Source organism: Stomoxys calcitrans, chromosome 2 (genome assembly GCF_963082655.1).
Source record: "Stomoxys calcitrans chromosome 2, idStoCalc2.1, whole genome shotgun sequence".
Lineage (NCBI taxonomy): Eukaryota > Metazoa > Arthropoda > Insecta > Diptera > Muscidae > Stomoxys > Stomoxys calcitrans.
In genome coordinates this window covers 15,807,056-15,834,226 of record NC_081553.1, presented here as the reverse complement: position 1 = coordinate 15,834,226, position 27,171 = coordinate 15,807,056, and the positions used below count along the sequence as shown (strand labels likewise).

The window sequence follows — 27,171 nt, the reverse complement described above, 5'->3', positions numbered from 1 at the left end:
TATTAGAAATATCCTCCTCTTTGCTGGTATTGTCGATGCAAGGCGACCCTTAGAAGAGGTAGGATCGTAAAAGATTGCTTGCGCCATCGCCAGACGATGCTGCTGCATGTTTGACATACTCACTCACCGCCACATTCGGCACTTGTTCGACTTGTGGCAGACAATAAAATTGGGGTTGAAAGACACACATCTCTGGTGCACAGTGGTACAGAGTATTTTATTAAAAAACAAGAATTTTGAATTTCATAAAAAGATTTGCTAAAATTTGTTTAATATTGTGAATAGAATTTTAAGAGTTATAAGTATTTAAGATATGAAAACATAAAATGTATTACTGCAGGGAATTTGGTCCAAGTTAACCGAAGGCTTGGACTTGTTATACATCATCTGGAGTGGACTCTCTTATATGAGGTATTCACATTGTCTGTATTTCTGGACAAGATCAAGGCTTTCTTGGAGTTGCTGTGGTTTTTGTAGATTCTATCGATGTTTGAGGCGAAAGGAGTATAGATATGTGCTAACGCTGATAAGTTGGCTCTCTTGTCAATGGGAGCTGTTTGTCACGGTCACCACCTCTAGGGCTACGAAGTCTGACATACTGAAAAAACTAGATTGGTCTTGTGTTAATTTCTCTCTCGAGATGAGCTTGATGATCGAAAATTTTGTGCAATGGAAAAATTACAGCCACAGGAATACACCACATCAGCCATGATTTGAAGCGTTTCGACCCCTTCGTAAGGAGGGGGTTCATCATCAGAAATCTTTAGGTGTGAGGGCTTCAAAGTAGGGATGCCAAAGTCGACTTTCGACTAATCGATAAGTCGACTTTTTGTGTAAAAAAGTCGAAGTCGACTTTCAATTATTAAAAAGTCGAATAATCGATTTTGAAGTGGACAGGAAAGCTGCACAGAAAAACGAGTAAGGAAAGGTAAAAGTGGGCGGAGCCGGCTATATAATACACTACACCACCAAGTCTACGTAATACTTTTAATATATAACACTTATATCCAAATCTAGTCAGACTTTAATTTTGCATACCTATTGAAATATCGAATATAACCTTATACGATTTTCTTACGATGGTACGAAAATTGTGGCTTCTACAGCCTTAAAAGTCGAAACGCATAAAATATATATATGGGAGTTTTACCTAAATCTGATTCGATTTTGATGAAATTTTGCACACGTATTGGGATGTCAATTAAAACATCTCAGCCTTAAAAGGCGAAACGATTAAAAGATATTTATAGGAACTTTGCATAAATCTGGTTCGATTTTGATGACATTTTTTGCATGTAGTGCGACGTCAAATAAAACATCGCCTGCAAAATTTTGTAAGGATGGGACCAAAATTGTGGCTACTACAGCTTTAAAAGGGCATATCGGATAAAAGATATATATGGGAGTTATATATAGATCTCATCCGATTAAGATGAAATTTTGCACACATACTAGGACGTCAAAAAACACTTCGTGCCAAATTTGGTAAAGATCGGACCAAAATTGTGCCTTCTACAGCCTTAAAAGACCATATGGAATGAATGATATATATGGGAGCTATATATAAATCTGATCCGATTCTGATGAAAATTTGCACACATACTTGGACGTCAAAAGAATCACCTTTGCCAAATTTTGTAAGGATCGGACCAAAATTGCGGCTTCTACAGCTTTAAAAGGACACATCGGATGAAAGATATATTTGGAAGCTATATCTAAATTTGGATCGTTTTTTTCAAAATCAATAGCGTTTGTCCTTGCACCAAAAAACAGACTTATGCAAAATTACATGGACAGACAGACAGACGGACGGAAGTGACTAAGCCGATCGGTATACTTATCAATGGGTCTAGCTCTTCTCCTTCTTAGCGTTGCAAACAAATGCACAAATCTATACTACCCTGTATCACAGTGGTGGTGTAGGGTATAAAAGCTGCACAGAAACAAGTTTAGCTTTGCTAATGTTGCTGCTCGGTAAGAACTGTTTCCAATTTTGCGATTCATTGCTCTTTGGTTTATTCTTGTTGCCATAAACAACTCGTACCAAAGTTTGTACATATCGAGCCTAAATTTTGGGATTATGTCATTAAAAGTGTAAGATTCATCTTAATAGTTTTATGTTTATGGAAGCTATTTTTTGGCACAAATTTATTTGTTTATTCATTATATTCGAGAATGAGCTGTATAGAACTATATATTTTCATTGTCCCCGCATAGACTGGACTCCAGATTTGAAATCCTCAGCTCCTTAATGTCCGATTTTGCTTAAGTTCGGAAAAATTTGCTATAATGTACTAGGCGTCGTAAAATCAGAATAGTTGAACCCATCAAAATACAACGTTTGCATTGGCTCGGTCATGTTATCTGAATGGATGAGGAAGCTCCAGCAAAGAAGTCTTTTAAAGGTGACCAAAAAAGAAAACGCACAAGGGGAAGACCAAAACTCCAATGGAATGACCAAGTGGAGAGCGACATCTCGAAACTGGGTGTCAAAAATTGGAGACGAAGCACAGAAGATCGATGCGCTTAGGCATCTGTTCTACATTCGGCTAGAGGAATAAATTTTCTGTAATGGCCAAGTAAAGTACGGTAATATACTCATGCCAGTCAATATTTTGATTATCGATCTACAGATTAAACATTTTAAGCCCATAAAATGCGAATATATCGAATATGCTCCATATCGGTCCAACTTCAGATGTAGGTCCCATATTAATGTTCCCCTAATTTTCGATATTTTTGCTCTGAAACCGAAATTTTTGGTCCAATTTAATTTAAATAAAGTAAAGTAAAGTACGGTAATATACACATCCCAGTCAATATATTGATGATCGATCTACAGATTAAACATTTTAAGTCTATAAAATGCGAATATATCGAATATGCTCCATATCGGTTCAACTTTAGGTGTATGTCCCATTTTAACGTACCCCCCAATTTCGATAATTTTACTCTGAAACCCACATTTTTGGTCCAATTTGTCTTAAATTTTGTAAGCCACATTATTTCTCGTCGTGCCGCAGTGCGACACCTCTTCGGAGAGAAGTTTTACATGGCATATTACCTCACAAATGTTGCCAGCATTAGAAGGGGAAAGCCACCGCTAAAAATGTTTTCTGATGGTCTCGCCAGGAATCGAACCCAGGCGTTCAGACTCATAGGCGGACATGCTAACCTCTGCGCTACGGTGGCCTCCAATGTGCCTTTTATGGGGCTAAAACCTTAAATCGAGCGATCGGTCTATATGGCGGATATATCCAAATCTGAACCGATCTGAGCCAAATTGCAGACATTTGGCGGCGACAACAAATGCGCCTTTTATAAGCCAAAAACCTTAAATCGAGAGATCGGTCTATATGGCAGCTATATCCAAATCTGAACCGATCTGGGCCAAATTGAAGATGGGTGTCGAAGGGCCTAACACAACTCACTGTCCCAAATTTTGGCAAAATCGGACAAGAAATGCGCCTTTTTGGGCGCAAGACCATAAATCGAGAGATCGGTCTATATAGCAGCTATGTCCAAATCTGAACTGATCTGAGCCAAATTGAAGAAGGATGTCGACTGACCTAACACAATTGACTGTCCCGAATTTCAGCAAAATTGGATAATAAATGTGGCTTTTATGGGCCTAAGACCCTAAATAAGCGGATCGTCTATATGAGGGTTATATCAAAATATAATCCGATATAGCCCATCTTCGAACTTATCCTGCTTATGGACAAAAAAAGAGTCTGTGCAAAGTTTCAGCTCAATATCTCTATTATTAAAGAATGTAGCCTGATTTCAACAGACAGACGGACGGACAGAGATCGTCTTAGATTTTAACGCTGATCAAGAATATATATTCTTTATGGGGTCGGAAAAGAATATTTCGATATGTTGCAAACGAAATGGCGAAATGAATATACCCCATCCTTCGGTGGTGGGTATAATAAGCGGGAATGTGGAAACTTTTGAAATTTAGTTTAAAATATTGGCAATACTGGCTTAAAGATGGCGGGGTGATTTGATATTAGAATGCGCCAATTTTGCATTTAAAAATTTTCTTACCACCTCCCCTTTATGAAAATACAAAGAAATTATTGGGTTGCCCAAAAAGTAATTGCGGATTTTTTAAAACAAAGTAAATGCATTTTTAATAAAACTTAGAATGAACTTTAATTAAATATACTTTTTTTACGCTTTTTTTCTAAAGCAAACTAAAAGTAACAGCTGATAACTGACAGAAGAAAGAATGCAATTACAGAGTCACAAGCTGTGAAAAAATTTGTCAACGCCGACTATATAAAAAAATCCGCAATTACTTTTTGGGCAACCCAATTTTATATCTTGATGACAAAAGTTTACAAAAACTTTTAGGAAAAAGAAGTATATTATTTAGAAAATTTTGTAAATTTTAAGTCTTAACGTCAAAACGACCTTTTGATAAAGTCTAAGAGTTTACTTTTTGAAAAGAAAAGTCTAAATGTATACTTTTTGAAAAGAAAAGTCTGAAAGTCCACTTTTGCCATTTTGATAGAAGTCAAAAAGTCGACTTTTCATCCATACTTGGGATCAGTACTGCAAAGGTCATACATTGGTCTTATTTTCAGCGTAAACGAAATAACCTCAGTTTAGCAAAGGCTGTTTTTTTCAAAAGAGCATGCATCTTATTTGTTAAATCACTTTTCAAACTTTGTTTTTTATACCAATTCTATTTAGATTTACAAACCACTGTGAACTTCTTTTCCTACACCTTTGTCTTGGTAACATAAAACATCCTACCTACCGGTTATACCAACTGATAACTTGAGATCCTACATAGAAGTTCTCAAATAAAGTTTTTTTCCAACTATAAGACTTAAAAAACCTCTCCCCTTTATTTTGCTTCCAGCTTAAATGATCCTCATTATGTTCTTTCTTATTTTTTTTTTTTGTTTTCATATTCGTTGATCATTTTGCCAAAAAGGTAAAAAACAAATGCCTTTTTCTGATATCCCAATTTCTCTTTCTTGTTTTTGGATCTTATATTTCAGTTTGAAGAAGACTAACAAAGAAAAAGAGACAAAACAAATGCCAATAGGATTTATAAACTAAACTTATTTTAAGGTTCTTTTTACGAAAAGGCCTCGACACGCAAACTACATCCGTTTGGAGAAGCAAAACCCAAAAATGTTCAGCACGCATTCAACACTTGATTTGTGATGATGGTGGAGAAGGAGAAGAAGAAGAGTGCAAGCATAGGCATTGTTTGCCCACTTTGCATGATTGTGTGTTCGAGGGGATCAATAAACGACGAAATCAAAGTAAGTACAAACTTCCTTCCTGCCATCTGAGATATCCGATGCCATGCCATCCCATTTGGCAGTGAATGGGTTTTTAGTGTGGAGTTTTGTGTGATTTGCTTGCTTTGAAATTTGTCACTTGAGTGACCCCCTTGATAGTCTCTGTATGCCTTGCGTACTTATTTTTATGATCATTTTCCCACATTTTATATGCCTGACAATAATGCTCTGAATTGCTGCACTCATCATTATCATTGTTTTCGTTGTCGTTGTCGTTGGCTTCTCCTTGTTCATACTCAATGACATGGCCATTCAGTGCCTTTGCTTAGCTTCATCGTGAACTCCAGGCCTTAGGTTTTGGGCTCTACACTACAATAAAGTGAAATAAATTGTTGCTTAAATGAAAATGTTGCCCTGCACGACACTTAAGATAATTTCGTTGCGCTTCTTTCCCCACTTATGTTTTAAATTATAGATATTTGTTCCAAGTACTACTTTATGCCCAAGATGTGAAAGTTATGGCAACTATCGCATCTTTAGGGAGACCTATATGTAGGGGACGTTAATACTTAGCGCTTTCACATGAATGTTTCGTATGAGTGCAAGATATGAATATGACACAGTGGGGGTAACTAAGAAGGAACTACAAAATTGCGGCAAAGAAATCTAGAGCAGTGATAATTTCAATGAAATTTTTCCTAAGAAAATTTTATTAAAATTTTGTCTTTTTGCAAGAAATTTGTAAAAAGTTTGCTAAGGAAATATTTGATTAAAAATTTTTTTTAGAAGACATTTCAAGGATGTTATTGTCTAAGGACAATTTTATAGAAATGTTTTCTCTAGAGAAGATTATATAAAAATTTGTTTTTTTGAGAGAAAACTTCGTAGAAAATTTTTTTTTTAGAAAAATCTCACAGATTTTTTTTTTGAGACAAAATTTCACGCAAATTTTTTAAAGAAAAAATTATTATAAAATTGTTTCTTAATAAAAATTTTGTCTTTACAGAAAATTCAATTAAAATTTTTTCTTAAAGAAATTTTAATAAAAACTGTTTCTTAAGAGAAAAGTTCATTGAAATCAGTTTTAAAGGAAAATTTTATAAAAATTTTACTTTAAAGAAAAAATCATAGAAAACTTACCATACACAGAAAAAATAAAAACCGGTTTCAATCACGAAAATAATAGATTCAATTACTTTTCTAATTGAAACTGCTTCAATCACAAAAATGATAACATCAATCATAGTTTTTGAAAAAGGTAATTGAAAATAATTTCAATTAAAAAAATTATAGAAAATTTTTAAAATTGTTTTTTTAATTGATCCAATTCAAAAAATGATAAATTTTTTCAAAATTTCAATTAAATTTTTTAATTGATCCAATTAAAAAAATTAAATATCCAATTATATTTTAAATGGATCAATTTAAAATTTAATTGAAATTATTCAAATGTTATATTAACATTTTTGCGAAAAGAGCGCTGTATAGGGCGCAACCTCGATTAAGATGCAATATGGTTCACATATGTAAAACTCCTGGAAAACGAATTTGAGGTTTATGTTGGTGTCCATGATCACTCCTTAGAAACAAAACGCCTCCGGGGGTTTTGCCAAAAAAACATATTGTTTTCCGTATTAAAAAAGAAAGAGTAGCTATGCAGTAATTTTTAGAATTACAGGCATTGGGCAAGTAAACCCAACAAAAAAACATTTACAATTTTCAGCAGCCAAAATTTTTTAAAAAACGGAAAGTCATAAAAAAGTTTCCGTTTGCATTAAAAAATGATTGAAAGAACTTACCACATACATTTTTTTCTTTTTGTCACTCTACTAGTTCGCCAATTCAAAGAAAACACATTTTTCCCCTATAAAATCAGCTATTTTCAAAAAATTGGTGAAAGAATTGAATGACAAAAAAAAAAAACAAAACAATAAGTGGTCTTGGTCGTTTTTGTTCAATCACATTTTATATATAAAATCTTTAAGATTCAATTAAAAAAACTATTAAAACAATAAATTTTTTAATTTAAATTTTAAAAAATTTCAATCACTATTGTAGTTCAAAAAAGTTCAGATTCAATTAAAAAAATTATTGAATCAATTAATTTTTCAATTGAAAATGATTTTTATTGAAAGCAGTTTAGATTCAATTAACAAACAATAGAGACAATTAATTTTTTAATTAAAAATTGCCAAAGTTTCAATTACGATCGTAATTGAAAAAAAAAATCCGGATTCAACAACAAAATGATTGAATTGAAAACATTTTATTTTCAATTAAATTTTTAATTGAACAAATTTTTGTGATATTTCTTTCTGTGTAGTTAAAATTTCGTGGAAATTTTTATTTAGAGACATTTTCACATTTTTTTTAGAGAAGGTCTCATAGAAATTTTTGCTCGAGAAAAACTGTTACAGAATTTTTTCTTAAGAGGAAATTTTACCAAACCTTTTTTTAGAGATAATTTCAACGAAATTTTTTAAGACAAAATTTAATGATTTTTATGAAAGAAAATTTAATAAACTTTTTCTTCTTTGTAGAAAACTAGCTGAACCAAGCCCGCTCTTCTGCGCCTTCTTTTACAATATATGGAACAAAACTTTCTTTGAAAATTCACAATCGACAATTTAAGAATTTTTAGTGAAAAAGCATGCTGCAAAAGTCTATGATATTGACTAATTATATATATTATTTCAAAACGCCTTTATTCGAATGCCATATGATCTTTATTGTTCTTTGAGATTGTTCGGTGGTTTCAGGGTCATTTAAAGTTCGATGTTAAAGGCTTTATTTCCCATGGGGACTTTTGCCTCGAATGTGGATAAAAAAATCTATCTCTACGACCAAATACCTTTCATTAGAACCCCGAGGTCTGATCAAAAAATAACTCTTCTAACTAAAACACTTCTGAAACGCGCTTTATGGTTACACAAAACTTAATACAGTTTCTTTGATCCATTTTTTCGAATAGTAAAAAATCGAAGAGCACACCAAAATACGAATAACCTTTTTATCTATCAAAAACAAACAGACAATCCAAAATCACTGATATTACCAACATATACAACAAACATGTGTACCAACAAAACAGAAAAAAAGTATTTTCATTTGAGCCTCTTATTGTCGTAATCGGCAAATATGTCCAAATATACAAATATGTTTACGGCTCTGAAATTCTTTAAGAACTTCCCGGTCAATCGAGCTTAATTCTAAATTTTTCCGTTCTCTTCAAAATTTAGACCTAACACAATCCTTCTTCTATCTACACACACGACATGATCCATTTTAAACAATACAATTGGATTAAATCACATAATCAATAAAAATCCCATTACCATCACAATCGCTTGCAACTGATTCAAATTACTGACCTAAAAATGTGAGCCACACCACAGTTACTGAAGCAGCGATATTCAAAACAAACTACGAAATCGAAAGTGTTTGAAGTTGTGATGGTAGGCGGGGATTACAATGTCAACATGGTAGGTTAGGAAAGAAGGTAAGTAAGGATTTAAAAGAAAAATGACACTATACATTTATGACACATCTGATGGTTAAAGGGGGAGGGCGAAGAGGAGAAAACCCAATCAGATTAGTTCCACTTTTGATTTCAACAAACCAAAAACAAAAACATACAAAACTTCTCAAAAAAAAAAAAAAACACAGGCGGTGTCGAATAACCTGATGGCAATTACAAGAAATAGAAATTTTTTTGATTCATCTCGAGAAAAAAGCCCACGCTCACTTTGATTTGGATCAACATAAAAAGGGACTTTATGTATTTTATAGGCAAATTACAATTTCTCTGAAAACAAAACACATTTTCTCCATGAAGTTGTAGTTTAATGGCTTCCTTATGTTTATGTGTAAACACAAAATTGTCATAACCTTTTTAATAAAAAATTTGATTGTCTAAAGTACTTGAAATGCCCACACACGATTCTTTGCCTTAACTTTCTCATCTCAAAATTGAGATGAGTCTAGACATGCATGCATCTGAAAAAGTGTGATTTGTGTCGAAATTTAATTTATGGCACAGCCGTCGAACTTTTATATCTAAATATTATTTTTTCTTTTATATGTCGAAATATATTTAAAGTTAACTCTAAAATAACAAAAGAAAGTTTATGGGATTTGAATTTTAAATATAAGTAGGCGTGGGCCAATTAGTATTGGGGTAGAAGGTAAGATGAGCCTAGTTCTACGCTTGAAATCATATGTGTGTGAAGTTAAATTCCGAATTTAACTAGCAGAGACACAAACCGCTTTGTTAACAGAGTGCGAGAGAGAGTAACAGAAGTATTAACAGAGATCCACTGAGGGGTTAGCAGAGCTCTGTAAATACTTAACAGAACCAAAAAACAAGAGAAATTAATTAAATTTCTTACTTTTTATCAATTTTTGCAAATATTTGTAAAAAAAAAAATTAAACCATAACAAAATTTGGAGTAAAATATCAATGCTTTGAATCAAAAAAACCAAATTAAAAATATCTATTACCGTAGTACTGAGAAAAATGAAAAATTTATAAAAAAATATTCTGGGCAGGATTATGACCAATGGTCCTGGAGGACATCTAAGAATTCTACAAGGTACTACCATACATCGTTGGAAAGGTCACGATGTGTGCTTTCCAAAACATGTCCTTATTCGAAAATCGAGCAGTTGGTTTTTTCAAATTCCTGCCTTTTTTAAAAAAATTCTGGAAAAAAATCTGGACAGGATTATGGCCAACGCTCCTGGAGAACATCTAAGAATTCTACAAGGTACTACCATACATCGTTGGAAAGGTGACGATGTGTGCTTTCCAAAACATGTCCTTATTCGAAAATCGAGCAGTTGGTTTTTTCAAATTCCTGCCTTTTTTAAAAAAATTCTGGAAAAAATCTGGACAGGATTATGGCCAACGCTCCTGGAGAACATCTAAGAATTCTACAAGGTACTACCATACATCGTTGGAAAGGTAACGATGTGTGCTTTCCAAAACATGTCCTTATTCGAAAATCGAGCAGCTGGTTTTTTCAAATTCTCGTCTTTTTTAAAAAAATTCTGGAAAAAAAATCTGGACAGGATTATGACCAATGGTCCTGGAGGACATCTAAGAATTCTACAAGGTACTACCATACATCGTTGGAAAGGTCACGATGTGTGCTTTCCAAAACATGTCCTTATTCGAAAATCGAGCAGTTGGTTTTTTCAAATTCCTGCCTTTTTTAAAAAAATTCTGGAAAAAAAATCTGGACAGGATTATGGCCAACGCTCCTGGAGGACATCTAAGAATTCTACAAGGTACTACCATACATCGTTGGAAAGGTGACGATGTGTGCTTTCCAAAACATGCCCTTATTCGAAAATCGAGCAGTTGATTTTTTCAAATTCCTGTCTTTTTTAAAAAAAAATCTGGGAAAAAAAATCGGGACAGGATAATGGCCAATCCTCCTGGAGGACATCTAAGAATTCTACAAGGTACTACCATACATCGTTGGAAAGGTGACGATGTGTGCTTTCCGAAACATGTCCTTATTCGAAAATCGAGCAGTTGGTTTTTTCAAATTCCTGTCTTTTTTAAAAAAATTCTGGAAAAAAATCGGGACAGGATAATGGCCAATGCTCCTGGAGGACATCTAAGAATTCTACAAGGTACTACCATACATCGTTGGAAAGGTGACGATGTGTGCTTTCCAAAACATGTTCTTATTCGAAAATCGAGCAGTTGGTTTTTTCAAATTCCTGTCTTTTTTAAAAAAATTCTGGAAAAAAAATCGGGACAGGATAATGGCCAATGCTCCTGGAGGACATCTAAGAATTCTACAAGGTACTACCATACATCGTTGGAAAGGTGACGATGTGTGCTTTCCAAAACATGCCCTTATTCAAAAATCGAGCAGTTGGTTTTTTCAAATTCCTGTCTTTTTTAAAAAAATTCTGGAAAAAAATCGGGACAGGATAATGGCCAATGCTGCTGGAGGACATCTAAGAATTCTACAATGCACTACCATACATCGTTGGAAAGGTGACGATGTGTGCTTTCCAAAACATGCCCTTATTCAAAAATCGAGCAGTTGGTTTTTTCAAATTCCTGTCTTTTTTAAAAAAATTCTGGAAAAAAATCGGGACAGGATAATGGCCAATGCTCCTGGAGGACATCTAAGAATTCTACAAGGTACTACCATACATCGTTGGAAAGGTCACGATGTGTGCTTTCCAAAACATGTCCTTATTCGAAAATCGAGCAGTTGGTTTTTTCAAATTCCTGTCTTTTTTAAAAAAATTCTGGAAAAAAAATCGGGACAGGATAATGGCCAATGCTCCTGGAGGACATCTAAGAATTCTACAATGTACTACCATACATCGCTGGAAAGGTGACGATGTGTGCTTTCCAAAACATGCCCTTATTCAAAAATCGAGCAGTTGGTTTTTTCAAATTCCTGTCTTTTTTAAAAAAATTCTGGAAAAAAATCGGGACAGGATAATGGCCAATGCTCCTGGAGGACATCTAAGAATTCTACAAGGTACTACCATACATCGTTGGAAAGGTGACGATGTGTGCTTTCCAAAACATGCCCTTATTCAAAAATCGAGCAGTTGGTTTTTTCAAATTCCTGTCTTTTTTAAAAAAATTCTGGAAAAAAATCGGGACAGGATAATGGCCAATGCTCCTGGAGGACATCTAAGAATTCTACAAGGCCATTATCCTGTCCCGATTTTTTTCCAGAATTTTTTAAAAAAGACAGGAATTTGAAAAAACCAACTGCTCGATTTTTGAATAAGGGCATGTTTTGGAAAGCACACATCGTCACCTTTCCAACGATGTATGGTAGTACCTTGTAGAATTCTTAGATGTCCTCCAGGAGCATTGGCCATTATCCTGTCCCGATTTTTTTCCAGAATTTTTTTAAAAAAGACAGGAATTTGAAAAAACCAACTGCTCGATTTTCGAATAGGGACATGTTTTGGAAAGCACACATCGTGACCTTTCCAACGATGTATGGTAGTACCTTGTAGAATTCTTAGATGTCCTCCAGGAGCATTGGCCATTATCCTGTCCCGATTTTTTCCCAAAATTTTTTTAAAAAAGACAGGAATTTGAAAAAACCAACTGCTCGATTTTCGAATAAGGACATGTTTTGGAAAGCACACATCGTCACCTTTCCAACGATGTATGGTAGTACCTTGTAGAATTCTTAGATGTCCTCCAGGAGCATTGGCCATTATCCTGTCCCGATTTTTTTCCAGAATTTTTTTAAAAAAGACAGGAATTTGAAAAAACCAACAGCTCGATTTTTGAATAAGGGCATGTTTTGGAAAGCACACATCGTCACCTTTCCAACGATGTATGGTAGTGCATTGTAGAATTCTTAGATGTCCTCCAGCAGCATTGGCCATTATCCTGTCCCGATTTTTTTCCAGAATTTTTTAAAAAAGACAGGAATTTGAAAAAACCAACTGCTCGATTTTTGAATAAGGGCATGTTTTGGAAAGCACACATCGTCACCTTTCCAACGATGTATGGTAGTACCTTGTAGAATTCTTAGATGTCCTCCAGGAGCATTGGCCATTATCCTGTCCCGATTTTTTTCCAGAATTTTTTTAAAAAAAACAGGAATTTGAAAAAACCAACTGCTCGATTTTCGAATAGGGACATGTTTTGGAAAGCACACATCGTGACCTTTCCAACGATGTATGGTAGTACCTTGTAGAATTCTTAGATGTCCTCCAGGAGCATTGGCCATTATCCTGTCCCGATTTTTTCCCAAAATTTTTTTAAAAAAGACAGGAATTTGAAAAAACCAGCTGCTCGATTTTCGAATAAGGACATGTTTCGGAAAGCACACATCGTCACCTTTCCAACGATGTATGGTAGTACCTTGTAGAATTCTTAGATGTCCTCCAGGAGGATTGGCCATTATCCTGTCCCGATTTTTTTTTCCCAGATTTTTTTTTAAAAAAGACAGGAATTTGAAAAAATCAACTGCTCGATTTTCGAATAAGGGCATGTTTTGGAAAGCACACATCGTGACCTTTCCAACGATGTATGGTAGTACCTTGTAGAATTCTTAGATGTCCTCCAGGAGCATTGGCCATTATCCTGTCCCGATTTTTTTCCAGAATTTTTTTAAAAAAGGCAGGAATTTGAAAAAACCAACTGCTCGATTTTCGAATAAGGACATGTTTTGGAAAGCACACATCGTGACCTTTCCAACGATGTATGGTAGTACCTTGTAGAATTCTTAGATGTCCTCCAGGACCATTGGTCATAATCCTGTCCAGATTTTTTTTCCAGAATTTTTTTAAAAAAGACAGGAATTTGAAAAAACCAACTGCTCGATTTTCGAATAAAAACATGTTTTGGAAAGCACACATCGTTACCTTTCCAACGATGTATGGTAGTACCTTGTAGAATTCTTAGATGTTCTCCAGGAGCGTTGGCCATAATCCTGTCCAGATTTTTTCCAGAATTTTTTTAAAAAAGGCAGGAATTTGAAAAAACCAACTGCTCGATTTTCGAATAAGGACATGTTTTGGAAAGCACACATCGTCACCTTTCCAACGATGTATGGTAGTACCTTGTAGAATTCTTAGATGTTCTCCAGGAGCGTTGGCCATAATCCTGTCCAGATTTTTTTCCAGAATTTTTTTAAAAAAGACAGGAATTTGAAAAAACCAACTGCTCGATTTTCGAATAAGGACATGTTTTGGAAAGCACACATCGTGACCTTTCCAACGATGTATGGTAGTACCTTGTAGAATTCTTAGATGTCCTCCAGGACCATTGGTCATAATCCTGCCCAGAATATTTTTTTTATAAATTTTTCATTTTTCTCAGTACTACGGTAATAGATATTTTTAATTTGGTTTTTTTGATTCAAAGCATTGATATTTTACTCCAAATTTTGTTATGGTTTTATTTTTTTTTTACAAATATTTTCAAAAATTGATAAAAAGTAAGATATTTAATTAATTTCTCTTGTTTTTTGGTTCTGTTAAGTATTTACAGAGCTCTGCTAACCCCTCAGTGGATCTCTGTTAATACTTCTGTTACTCTCTCTCGCACTCTGTTAACAAAGCGGTTTGTGTCTCTGCTAGTTAAATTCGGAATTTAACTTCACACACATTGAAATCATGCCAATACCGTTGAGTGAAAAAGTAAATTTTACAATAGCGTTATGTAGTAAAAGCTACCAACTTAAATTTTAGTCAACTGTGATACCATAGTAGCGGCAGAACAGACCTTTTATGGGAATCAAACCCCAAACTGGTAATGTGAGCATTCTACCAACTCGACTACCGGGGCAAAGAGGTCGCAAAATCTCATCTAACCTAAAAAAAAGCTTCCCCGATTTATTTCAAATATATTTTCGCCTCCAATAACATAAATAACCACTTCCCTAGAAAACTTAAAGTATTTTTTCTTTGTTAAATTTTTAGCCTAACTTACCTGTATTTTGTTTTGTATCCATGTGCTCATTTCTTGATGATGACGATGATGAACGTGGCGAATTGAAATCCGGTACATCCACATCATTCTGTTCGACACTTGTTAAATCCATGGACTTTATGGCAGATGAAGGCGATGAGAAAGACGATGATGACGAAGATGATGCATCATATAGATCGGTAAAATTATTTAAGGCAAATAAAGCCGCACTGCGGTATTCTTTGTGATGTAATGTAGCACCTTGGGACATCGTCACGCATAACGAAGAAAGTACCAATAAAACAGGTAAATTCCAAGGAAGGCCCAAATGATTGAAGTTTTTAAGACTTCGATGGTGATCTCCAAAGTAAGGAAAGTGGTAAGACTGTCGCTCATGATGATTTAATTGCTTTGATTTGCTTGCCCTACAATACAAAGACAATGCACTGCGAGCGGAAATGCTGGTTGAGGTTAAGTCATGTAGGGTTGCCATGTTTGTGTAGTTTAAAAACAAAACAAAAATGATATTAAACTATTTTCTTTCACTGAGAAACTGATTTACATTTCATAGCTTTTTTCTAATTCTTAAATTGCTTTTCTTTGCTATTTTTTCTTCTATTGCTTGTTTTATTCATTTATGCACTCGCGTGTTGACATTTCAATTGTCATTCTCTTGAATGAGCAATTATTTCTTTTTTCATTATTTTTTTAAACTTTCCATGGGTGTTTGCTGCTGTGAGAGTACTGTTCGGCTCTGGTGGCAATGATGCTGATGTTTAGGCTCGTGGGGTGCCAGCGATTTTCCCTTGCGCTTGGACTTCGCAATGGCAATTGTTGGTGATGGTAAAATCGTTTAATTAAATTTCACGATGTTGACAAATTATGCCAACAATTAAAGATAATTGAGGCTAACTAAACATCGTAAACGTTTAATTGATAACTCGTCGTCGCTGTCGTTTACTTCGATCAGCACAACCAAGCAAACATTAGCGCGGGCGGTAGGCGTTTTTTCGCACGCACGCACGCACACACACAAACAAATGATATTTGTTCTAAGATGTCGTTGCCAACGATGATGGCATACAGGGCCTTTGTAACTGCTACTCTTGGTTTTGTTTTGTTTTTTTTTTTGCTCGCCTGCGCCTTATTCGTCTTTGTTTAATTGATTATATGTATTGTAGTATCTTGAAGTGGTGATCTTTTAATGATCGCATCATTTATTGTATGTCAAATTTAGAATTGACACACAAATTTGGCAAAATTGTACGTGAAATATTTGTCATGACTACATGCACAACATGACAGCTGTGAGTGACTGAATGAGTGAGTGACATCAGCAGCGAGACGCTCTGCAAATATACGAAAAGAGAGAACAATTATTTATAAGGTATAGCAAAAGAGTATGCTCTTATGACATTATGAGAAGAGAGCAGGTGAAATTAACTTGACAGACGCCTACGAAGATGAATATTACTATGTACGAGTATAGAGCGGAGGTGTTTAAAATGTTAAAAAATATCAAAGATTGTCTAAACTCCATTTTATACAATTGGTGAATTGAAAAAGGTATGTATTTTAAATTAATTGATGACAACACCTGATCTTTCTAAATTTGTTTTCGCCACAAAATTTGCACTAAGCCGATTTATCGTTATATTTTTACTGATAACACTGGGTGTTGCCAATTCAAACAAACACAACTTTTTGTATGAAAATATTTTGCATTGCTTAAAATGACAAAAATGTGTGGAAGTTATCTACATTTTAGAATTCATTCACTTTTGCTCGCTAAGACCTTTTGCTTTGACTATTACTCTGAGTGGGTCAAAAAACCAGTTGCAAACTGCACGAAAATATTTGCCAATATTTTGAGTCATACCTATACAATGGCTTTCCTTGTTCTCTCAAATAGCCCAAATAGAAATGGCGATCGGATTGACATATTGTCCGAGTTCCTAGGGCCTAGCTTGTGTAACACCTTTCTTTTTGTAGTTGATTTTTTTAGTGTGGATCGTGATTCTGTTAATCTTTAGAATCCAAGATAAATACTTGTCTTAATCGTATTTTATTGTGGTCTAGTCCAGGGACGTAGCCAGGATTTTATATTTCCACGAAATCGAAAATTTCCAAAATTCTTCTGCTACAGTGAAATTGGTGAATATACCTCAAAATTGTTTGTTCAATATTGTAGTTGCTACTAGATGCAGGAACTGGCCCATCGGCTCAGAGCTGAATTAAGTACACACTTGCCAACACACTATTTATAGGCAAATCATAATCTTTAAAAGCCTTCAAAATACGAATATCTAAGTTTTATAGTGATAGTTTTGGCGAATTTGATTCAGTATTTTGATAATTTTTTTTCTTTTGAGCTCATTTTAATTATTGGGTTGTCCAAAAAGTAATTGCGGATTTTTTAAAAGAAAGTAAATGCATTTTTAATAAAACTTAGAATGAACTTTTAATCAAATATACTTTTTTAACACTTTTTCTAAAGCAAGCTAAAAGTAACAGCTGATAACTGACAGAAGAAAGAATGCAATTACAGAGTCACAAGCTGTGAAAAAAATTTGTTAACACCGACTATATGAAAAATCCGCAATTACTTTTTGGGCAACCCAATAGCTCTCAAACTAGCACATTGTTGTTTGTGTCGGTTTGAAATGACTTTCATTTCCATTACATTTTACGCAAACAAATGGAAAAAAATTAAGCAACTATAATTATTAAATATTTATAAAAAAAAAAAAAGATTTTTTACCAATTGTTACGACAGGCCATCTATGTTCTGCTTAAATGATGCCGCTAATTTCTCGTCCGAACTTTATTCAATTCGATCGAAAATCCGTTTTTGATGGAAAAGATGTCCGGTAAAACTGCATCCAACTATTGCCGTATAAGATCATGTCTTTATAAGTCCTAAAGTTTTCCTAATTTATTGTAGATAACATAAGAAAGGGTGGTAGAAATAAAAAAAATACGAAGAGATTTCTATCTTATTGCAGTTATTAACTTTTTTCTTTCTTTGCCCACTAATTTTTACTCGGTAAATGAAATATATGAAAAATATATGTCAAATGACCTAGCGACAACAGTAAGTGTAATATAAATAAAACTTGTTCTCATAGTGTTATTAAATTAACTCATTTCCTTACTTAAGGTGAGTATTAAGTTATTTTCATTGTAAAAATATTTTTTTTCGAGAAAATCAATAATTCAAAAAGTAAATTTTAAAATTTTTTAAAAAATATTTCATCGTGTCCTAGTCTATGGCCAAAGCCTACAGAACTAAAAATTTCTTCCAGAATCAACGCTGCTTGCTATTCACGATAGATTTCGATCATAATAAACTATGAGCTCCGTATCAATTCCAAGGAAAAAACAAAATAGTTTCATTTGAAATAATTATTTTAAAATGTAAATTAATCCGGGTGATCAATTCGAGGTTTTAAAATTGTGTTTCCAAGTTCCGAGTTTTCATTTTACATTCTTTGGAAAAGTTTTTCAGACTAACAAGCAAAATATTTCATTTAAAGACAATTTTCAATTAAAGTATTTTCTACAGATAAAATTTTAATTTCAAAGCGACGGACTGTGCGTGGGACGGATTTTTCTTCAATGACGACCCGAATTTTATCTTGCCAGAGAGGAAGCTTTGGGCTGGGGCTTGTCATTTTTCGCCGCAATTTAATAGGCATGTACATTTAAAATCTACGAAATTTAACAAAGTTTCTAGCAACATTTTGATATCATTTCGTAAAAAGAACTTAGTACTACTTTTTTGAAAAAAGTTCGTAGTCGTTTTGCAAAAGTTTTTTTATAGTGCATTTTGGCAGTTGTTTCAGGCGAAAAATCGAAAGTAAGGAAAATTTTATTAATTTTTGGTCATTATTTTTTGTCAATTATTCATTATTCAGTAAAAAAGTTGATTAGAGAAAGGATTTAATAACCACTTTAATTGAATTTTAATGTATACTTTCCGTTACCATTTATACAACAAAATCTGCTGTTTGTTAAATTTATTTTTTTTTTATCGAAATTAGATTGTTACATCATAGAGTCAAGTTAATTAATTTGAATTATTTCAATTGACAAATCAAGCAAAAACCTATCTTAAGTAAAATTTTATAAAAATAAAACTTTTCAAAACTAAAACATAACAAGCACAAAAAACAGAAAATTCCTTTTATTTGATTTGTGTAAACTATACCTCCTTCTTATTCTCTCACATCATTTATAATATTGAGATTTATTATATGAGAGCATCATCGCAAGGAATCTATGCGGCATTAATGAAAGGTTCAGTCTGTGTAACATATGCATTTACATATGTTTATATTTATATTCCTATTTAATGATATGTGGGTTTAAATGTTACGAGAGTGACAAATATTACAGCGCCACCATGTGTCTACACATTAAGTACGAACAACCTTTGAAGGATATATGTGTGGGTGTGTTTTCATGTGTTCATGTGTGTGTGTGTTTTAAAACAAAATGCATGTTAATAAAATGTATGAAATTACAAGCATTTGTTTATTTTATTGAGAATGTTTTTACAACTGTCACTTGCAGTGACACTTATGTAAGTGTGTCTGCTTTGGGTTCATCACTACACTTCTTTTTCACGCATTTATTGCAAAAGTCAAAGATACCCTCGACAGCATATGTCAGCAATATGCGTGTGCATTCAATTGTGTGGTAGTTTATGTGGCAGGCCTTGTCCTCTTCGCTCAACGGTTCATAATTTTTATGGCTTTTTAACAAATGTCCACATTTTTTGGTATTTAAGCGCCAAGATAAAAATTATTCACCATTCATCGTTGTCGGCCACCCAAGGCAAGCACTACAAAACCACCATATTGAGTGATGATCACAATGGAAAGTTATACATACATAATTTTCTTTATCTTTTCATTTCGATTCCATCGTAAATTAAGAGATTTTGGAAGATTTTTACTTTCATTTTGTGTTGGAATATGTAAAACAAAGCAGAAATGTAATTTCTTAATATAACGACGACGACTACAACGATTGATGACAAATTTTGTAACTGGTTTTATTTTAGGGTTACGGGAAATACAGTAATTATTGCCTTAGTAGAATGGACAACATTAAGATTTTTCTTGAAAATCAGTGTAATTTTTTATACCCACCACTGAAGGATGGTGGACCGATCCGCCGATTTAGGGTCTTAGGCCCATAAAAGCCACATTTATTATCCGATTTTGCTGAAATTTGGGACAGTGAGTTGTGTTAGGCCCTTCGACATCATTCTCCAATTTGGCCCGGATTTATTGTCCGATTTTGCAAAAATTTAGGACAGCGTGTTGTGTCAGGCCCTTCGACACCCTTTTTCAATTTGGCCGGATCGGTCCAGATTTGGATATAGCTGCCATATGGACCGATCTCTAGTTGTAAGGTTTTGAGCCCATAAAAGGCGCATTTATTGGCCGATGTCGCCAAAATTGGGGACAGTGTGATGTGTTAGGACGTTCGACATACTTCTTCAGTTTAGCCCAGATCGGTTCAGATTTGGATATAGGTGGTATATAACCGATCCCTCGATTTAAGACTTTGGGCCCATAAAAGACGCATTTATTGTCCGATGTCGCCGAAATTTTGGACAGTGAGTTAAGTTAAGACCATCGACATATAGACCGATCTCTCTATGTATGGTTTTGGGCCTATAAAAGGAGCATTTATAGTCCGATGTCGCCAAAATTGGGGACAGTGAGTTGTGTTAGGACCTTCGACATACTTGTTCAGTTTAGCCCAGATCGGTTCAGATTTGAATATAGCTGTTATATAGACCGATCCCTCGATTTAAGACTTTGGGCCCATAAAAGACGCATTTATTGTCCGATGTCGCCGAAACTTGGGACAGTGAGTTAAGTTAAGCCCATCGACATACTTCAGATTTGAATATAGCTGCCATATAGACCGATCTCTCGATGTATGGTTTTGGGCCTATAAAAGGCGCATTTATTGTCCGATGTCGCCAAAATTGGGGACAGTGAGTTGTGTTGGGACCTTCGACATACTTCTTCAATTTGGCCCAGATCGATCAAGATTTGCATATGGCTTTCATATAGACCGATCTCTCGATTTAAGGTTTTGGGTCCATAAAAGCCGCATTTGTCCGATGTCGCCGATATTTGGGCGTAAGGTATGCATTTTTCACCGGATTTTGACGAAAGGTGGTTTACATACTCGAGGTGCTGGGTATCCAAAGTTCGGTCCGGCCGAACTTGACGCGTTTTACTTGTTTAAAGAAAGCATTGACAGGAAAATGTGGAGAAGTCAAACCGAATATCAAATTATGAAACTTCCTGTGTCGCATTCGCATTTTCTTCAGATGTTTTTAGCCTCAATTATTCTACAAATTATTCTCAATTACTCTGCTTTCAAAATTTTAGACAAACCGGACAAATGAGAATTTGAGTGGCTATAGAAATGAAAATCGAGAGCTCGGTTTATATGAAGGTTTTATCATTTCCTTAATATTTATTTCAATTAACAACCATTTTTTTTTTTTCAATGTGAAAATAGAACCCTCTTTTTTCAACAACAGCCAAACACAATAGCTGACATCAGATAATTTATAAAACAGATTTTTCAGCAAAACAACAACTCAAATGACAATTTATAAACTCTACACGTTTATGGTACGAAAAAAAGACATTATACACAAAGTTGGACAGGCAAAACTAAAATTAATTTAAATTAACCATATGTAGCCATAAGACAAAGGGGAAGAGAAAAGTAGCAAATAAATACCCCACAACTCCAAAAAACAAAACATCAATCATTCTGAGAACTCATCATTTGTCTTCTTTCGTGTCATTTTTTACAATGTTGTCTTCATGTTGGCTGACGATGAAGATTAACAAAATGCAGTTTTATCTGCAATGCTCACTTGCCTTGCGATTACAAAATATGGGACGCAGATTATTATGCAAATTTTAGTTAAAATATGTGCGCAGACAAAAACAAAACTTTGCTCAGACCATGAGAATATAGTGAATAAAAAGTCTTAACAACGTTTATAGTAAAAACCGACTTTTAAAAGTTTGATCTCTGTATTTTGTTTCTTGAGCCTGAGACTCGTTTCCAGTTGGGATGCTATTTGGTTTAAGGATTCAATAGCCCAAAAATATAATCCAATTTTATTCAAATATGATCCAAATTAATCCACAACCTACGCGCAAAAACACTCTTAAGCAACATCTTCTGTGGTCAATAATGACTCTATGCGAAATCATAAAAATTCTTTAAAGCCATAAATTTTTGCTTTGAAGAAAAAACTTCGTAATACTTGTTTTAATTGCGTTAAACATTTTACTAAATTATATATTGTCCATTATGGTGGAGGCCACCCTAGTGCAGACGCTGAACGCTTGGGTTCGAATCCTGGCGAGAAAGGAAAAAAGGAGGTCCCTTATCATTGAGCTTAAACTTGAATCGGACAGAACTCAGTGATGTATGTGAAAAGTTTGCCCTAATGGAATATTCATAGGGAAATTTGCATTTAAATTATAATCCGAAATGAATGAAATTTTCTCTAAAGAAAAATTTCACATGAAATTTTATCTAAAGCTGGGTATTAAGTTCAGTTTTCACAGTGAAACTACATATAAAAAATAGTGAAAATATGTGTGAAAATATTTTCTTTTGCTGTAGAAATTTGACATTCACAAAAAGCGTGGACGAAACGTTTTTCAACTTGGGCTATCTTTATAAAAAAAGTAATTTTCCATTGTCTTTTAAATAATTAACAATTGTTAGCAAATATAGCTCTTCTACTTTTACCATAGGATGGTGGATGGTATACTAATTTCGTCATTCTCTTTGTAACACCTCGAAATATTCGTCTATGACCCCATAAAGTATATATATTCTAGATCGTCATGTCATTTTAAGTCGATCTAGCCATGTCCGTCCGTCAGTCGAAAACAAGCTAACTTTTGAAGGAGTTAAGCTAGCCGCTTGAAATTTTCCACAAATACTTCTTATTAGTTTAGGTCAGTTGGAATTGTAAATGGGCTATATCGGTCCATGTTTTGATATAGCTGCCATATAAACCGATCTTGGATCTTGACTTCTTGAGCCACTAGAGGCCACAAGTCTTATCCGATTTGGCTCAAATTTAGCATGATGTTTATTTGACTTCCAACAACTGTGCTGAGTATGGTTGAAATCGGTTCATAACCTGATATAGCTGTTATATAAACCTATCTGTGGTCTTGACTTCTTGAGCGTCTAGAGGGCGCAATTCCTATCCTGAAATGGCTGAAATTTTGCACAAAGTGTTTCGATATGACTTCCAAGAACTGAGCTAAGTATGCTCCAAATTGGTCCATAACCTGATATAACTGCCATATAAACCGATCTTGACTTCTTGAGGCACTAGAGGGCGCAATTCTACCCGATTTGGCTGAAATTTTTTATAAGTTGTGATGTTATGTTTGTTTTGTTATGACTTCTAACAACTGTGTAAGATATGATTGAAATCCATCCTTAACCTGATATATCTTGAAGCCTCCAGAGGGCGTAATTATTATCCGATTTGGCTGAAATATTGTACAACGGCTTCTCCCATGATCTTCACCATACTTGTAAAATATGGTCCGAATCGATCTTTAGACTGATACAGCTCCCATATAAACCGATCTTTCTATTTTACTTCTTGAGCCCCTAAATAGATCAATTCTTACTCTTACTATGGTCTCCAAAATTCAATTCAATTATGGTCCGAATCGGACTATAACTTGATATAGCTCCAATACTAAATCAATTATTTTCCTTTGTTTGCCTAAAAGGAGATATTGGAAAAGAACTCGACAAATGCGATCTATAGTGGAGGGTATATAAGATTCGACCCGATCGAACTTGTACTAACTCAATCATCTTTATTACACTTGGATTAACTGTTTTTAACCGCTCCTCATAAGCCATTAGCTTAAAAGAGGCATTTATATATCCCATATATTTTTAACTTATACTTTGACAGTTGTTCACTTGAAAAGCCGAAAAGAGTACCAACCGTAACAACAAGACGTAAAGTTAAGGATTTATTAATCTCCCATTTAAAATAGAAAACCCTTAATCCTTCCAACAAAAGAGATGTTTCCTTAAAGAGTTGAATAATTGATCATCTTTAAATTAAGTTTGCTAATGTTTGGCTCGAATTTGACAACATGAAAACATTTTTTCAGTGTACCAACCTTGAAGAAAACAAGTAAAAGCGTGCTAAGTTCCGGGCCGGGCCGAATCCCTCCACCATGGATCGCATTTCTCGAGTTCTTTACGCAGTATCTTTTTTAGGCAAACAAAGAATATTGAATAAGTTCTGTTATGCTATTGGAACTATATCAAGTTATAGTCCGATTCGGACCATAAATGAATTGAATGCTAAACATTGTAGACGTTGTTGTGGAATATTTCAGTTCAGTTGGATAAGAATTGCGCAGAGTTGCGGTCATGAGAGAAGCCGTTGTACAAAATTTCTGCCAAATCGGATGAGAATTGCGCCCTCTAGAGGCTCAAGAAGTCAAGATCCCAGATCGGTTTATATAGCAGCTATATCAGGTACCGATTTGCACCATGCTTAGCACAGTTATTGGAAGCCATAACAAAACACCTCGTGCCAAATTTCAGCCAAATCGGATAAAAATTGCGGCCTCTAGAGGATCAAGAAGTCAAAACCCAAGATCAGTTCATATGGCAGCTATATCAAAAAATGGACCGATTTAAACCATACTTAGCACGGTTGTTGGAAGTGACACCAAAAGACCACGTGCAAAAATTCAGTCAAATCGGACGAGAATTGCGCCCTCTAGAGGTTTAAGAAGTCAATACCCAAGATCGGTTTATATGGCAGCTATATCAGAACATGGACCGAATGGCCCATTTACATTCCCAACCGACCTACACTAATAAAAAGTATTTGTGCACAATTTCAAGCGGCTAGCTTTACTCCTTCGGATGTTAGCGTGCTTTCGACAGACAGACGGATGGACATGGCTAGATCGACTTAAAACGGCATGACGATCAAGAATATATATACTTTATGGGGTCTCAGACGCATATTTTGAGGTGTTACAAACAGAATGACGAAATTAGCATACCCCCATCCTATGGAGGAGGGTATAAAAACTCAATAAAATGTTCTATTAAGACATAGTTTCTCTAATGCCATCCATAACTTCAATGACATTTTCTCTGTGAACAGACAAATAATAAGATTCCTAATAGGTACAAGACTTCAATGAAATTTTTTTTAGGCACACACCAGCATGGCTGGTGGACCACTTCCGCTATGCCACATCAATCCTCTCTGTATTAAGGCAACATTCTATCTTCAAAATCAATTTTTATGACAATATTTATTTATTATCGATTGCATTGTCTGGGAGTAAACAAAGATACATTTAATTAACCCAAAGTGAGTAAGTAAAATCCAATATTCCCTTGTCTCGCATGTAAATATTTATGCGCTTGTGTTGCCCATTTTTATTGATATTTACAAATAAGGATGGAAAGGGGTCTAGGGAGAGAGAAAAAAAATGAGTACATAAAAATCGCTAAAACTTTTATGATCTCTCCGCTAATTAATAGTCAACAGCAGCACAAGCAACAACAACAGCATTTTGGCTTCGCCAATATTTGTTGTTGTTGGGAACAACGAAATCATACATGTGGCTACAACAACAACAATGGATGGATGGGAGCAAAGAGGGTGAGATAATATTCTTCTCACCCTCTTTGGATGGGAGAGCTACTCTGATCGAATGTTTACTTAACGGTATTTTGGAAGAAGAAAATAAACAAAAAAATTTGTTTTTGACATTATTGGCACAAGTTGTTGTTGATATTCATAGAGCGGCAACAACAACAAACATCGCACGAATAATAAAATCATCAATAACCAATTCTACGGGTGATGATTGTTGAGGCTGCTTTAGCAAAGAAATGAAATCAAACAAAAAAGACTTTTAGAACAAAGCCAACAGGAAAATAAGAATACCAAAACAAGTTGTCCAGTTATCCACAAAGCATCAAAAGACAAGTTTTAAGACTTGACAAAAAGAAAAGAATAACAAAAGAAAGGAAATAGAATTATTTGTAATGCTTCACATCAATCAATGAAGCAACCAACCCCTTGGCTAACCAACCTGTAGTCAAAACTCAAACACAACAGCCACGGATTTCTAATAAAATGATTACAAGATCAGCTTCCCCTCACTCCTCTCTGAATTGACAGGTGAGCAGGAATTGTGCCTACCTCTGATATTCACAATGTTTATATCCAACTGTGATTGATTATCGATAATCCAATTTAATGAGTAATCCAATATTTCGGCATAACAGCTATTCTGCTTTATTTGGGCACCGTGCACACCACCACAAATATATTTTGATAATATTGAGCACTTGAATAAAATTTCATTCATCGAAATTATAACACATAATTCGTAAGGTTTACAACGACGCCCATTTTCTAAGATCTTTGAAACAAATTTTAGTTACGTATTTCTCTCCAAATATTTCTTTAGACATATTCTTTATTTTTTCATATTTATTGATCAACCTGTTTTATTTGACAACTTTTTTTGCAAAACTATAAGGTTACAGTTAACAAAGCGAACGGCCGCATTAATCCGGAACATACAAAATAAGCTGGTATTTCTTTTGTATCGCGCTATATCAACTAGCATCAATTATTATTATTTTTTAACTAACAATAATGCATAACTAATTTTTTAAAACTCGTTAATTCATAATTTACGTATTTTTTTTTCATTCGTTTTTTCTAATTTTCAAAACATCTCACCGCCCGACAAGCCTCGAACCGTTTTACACGAAAACACGAATACATTTGCGGGCTACAATAAACACCGTTGTTGTTATGTTTCATTTTCTCATTTCGTTCCATTTGGCCAGATTCTTTTTAAGTAATTGGTAACCTTAGCCACTCAATCTCAAGGGATATTTACACTTAAAGATTTCAATTTGACTGCATAGAAATATTAAAACCACTTTTACACTACAGCCCATGACTCAACGCTAGAAGGTTGTCTCATTTGTATTGGGTTGCCCAAAAAGTAATTGCGGATTTTTTAAAAGAAAGTAAATGCATTTTTTATAAAGCTTAGAATGAACTTTAATCAAATATACTTTTTTTACACTTTTTTTCTAAAGCAAGCTAAAAGTTACAGCTGATAACAGAGTAACAAGCTGTGAAAAAATTTGTCAACGCCGACTATATGAAAAATCCGTAATTACTTTTTGGGCAACCCAATAGTTTACAGAATTCCAGTAAAGGTGTTCTTGCAGTTCTTTTCTTGGAGCACAACCATGGCGTTTAGCAACGATACCGGTAGCGAACACAAAATCAGAGTTGCACAAATCATTGATTTTGACAGATAGAGCACTCGATATTTTGTTGTTGGGCATCGGCCACTACCTGTAAATGCATATATT

The 27,171-nt window shown here is 34.4% G+C and overlaps 1 protein-coding gene across 2 annotated transcripts in view; it reads right to left on the bottom strand.

Moving 5' to 3' along the window:
• The window catches only part of LOC106083829 (uncharacterized), a 146,050-nt gene extending 119,507 nt beyond the window's left edge, over nucleotides 1-26,543 (bottom strand). Inside the window, exons 1-3 of one of the 2 annotated variants that reach the window (XM_059362908.1) lie at nucleotides 25,973-26,543; nucleotides 17,447-17,615; nucleotides 14,707-16,034 (exon numbers count right to left, since the gene is read on the bottom strand). In XM_059362908.1, the coding sequence (XP_059218891.1) occupies nucleotides 14,707-15,178 (472 nt within the window). In that variant the 5' untranslated portion in view covers nucleotides 15,179-16,034; nucleotides 17,447-17,615; nucleotides 25,973-26,543. The remainder of the gene's footprint in view (nucleotides 1-14,706; nucleotides 16,035-17,446; nucleotides 17,616-25,972) is intronic. The other variant, XM_013247083.2, reaches the window with a different exon arrangement.
• Nucleotides 26,544-27,171: the final 628 nt, after the last annotated feature.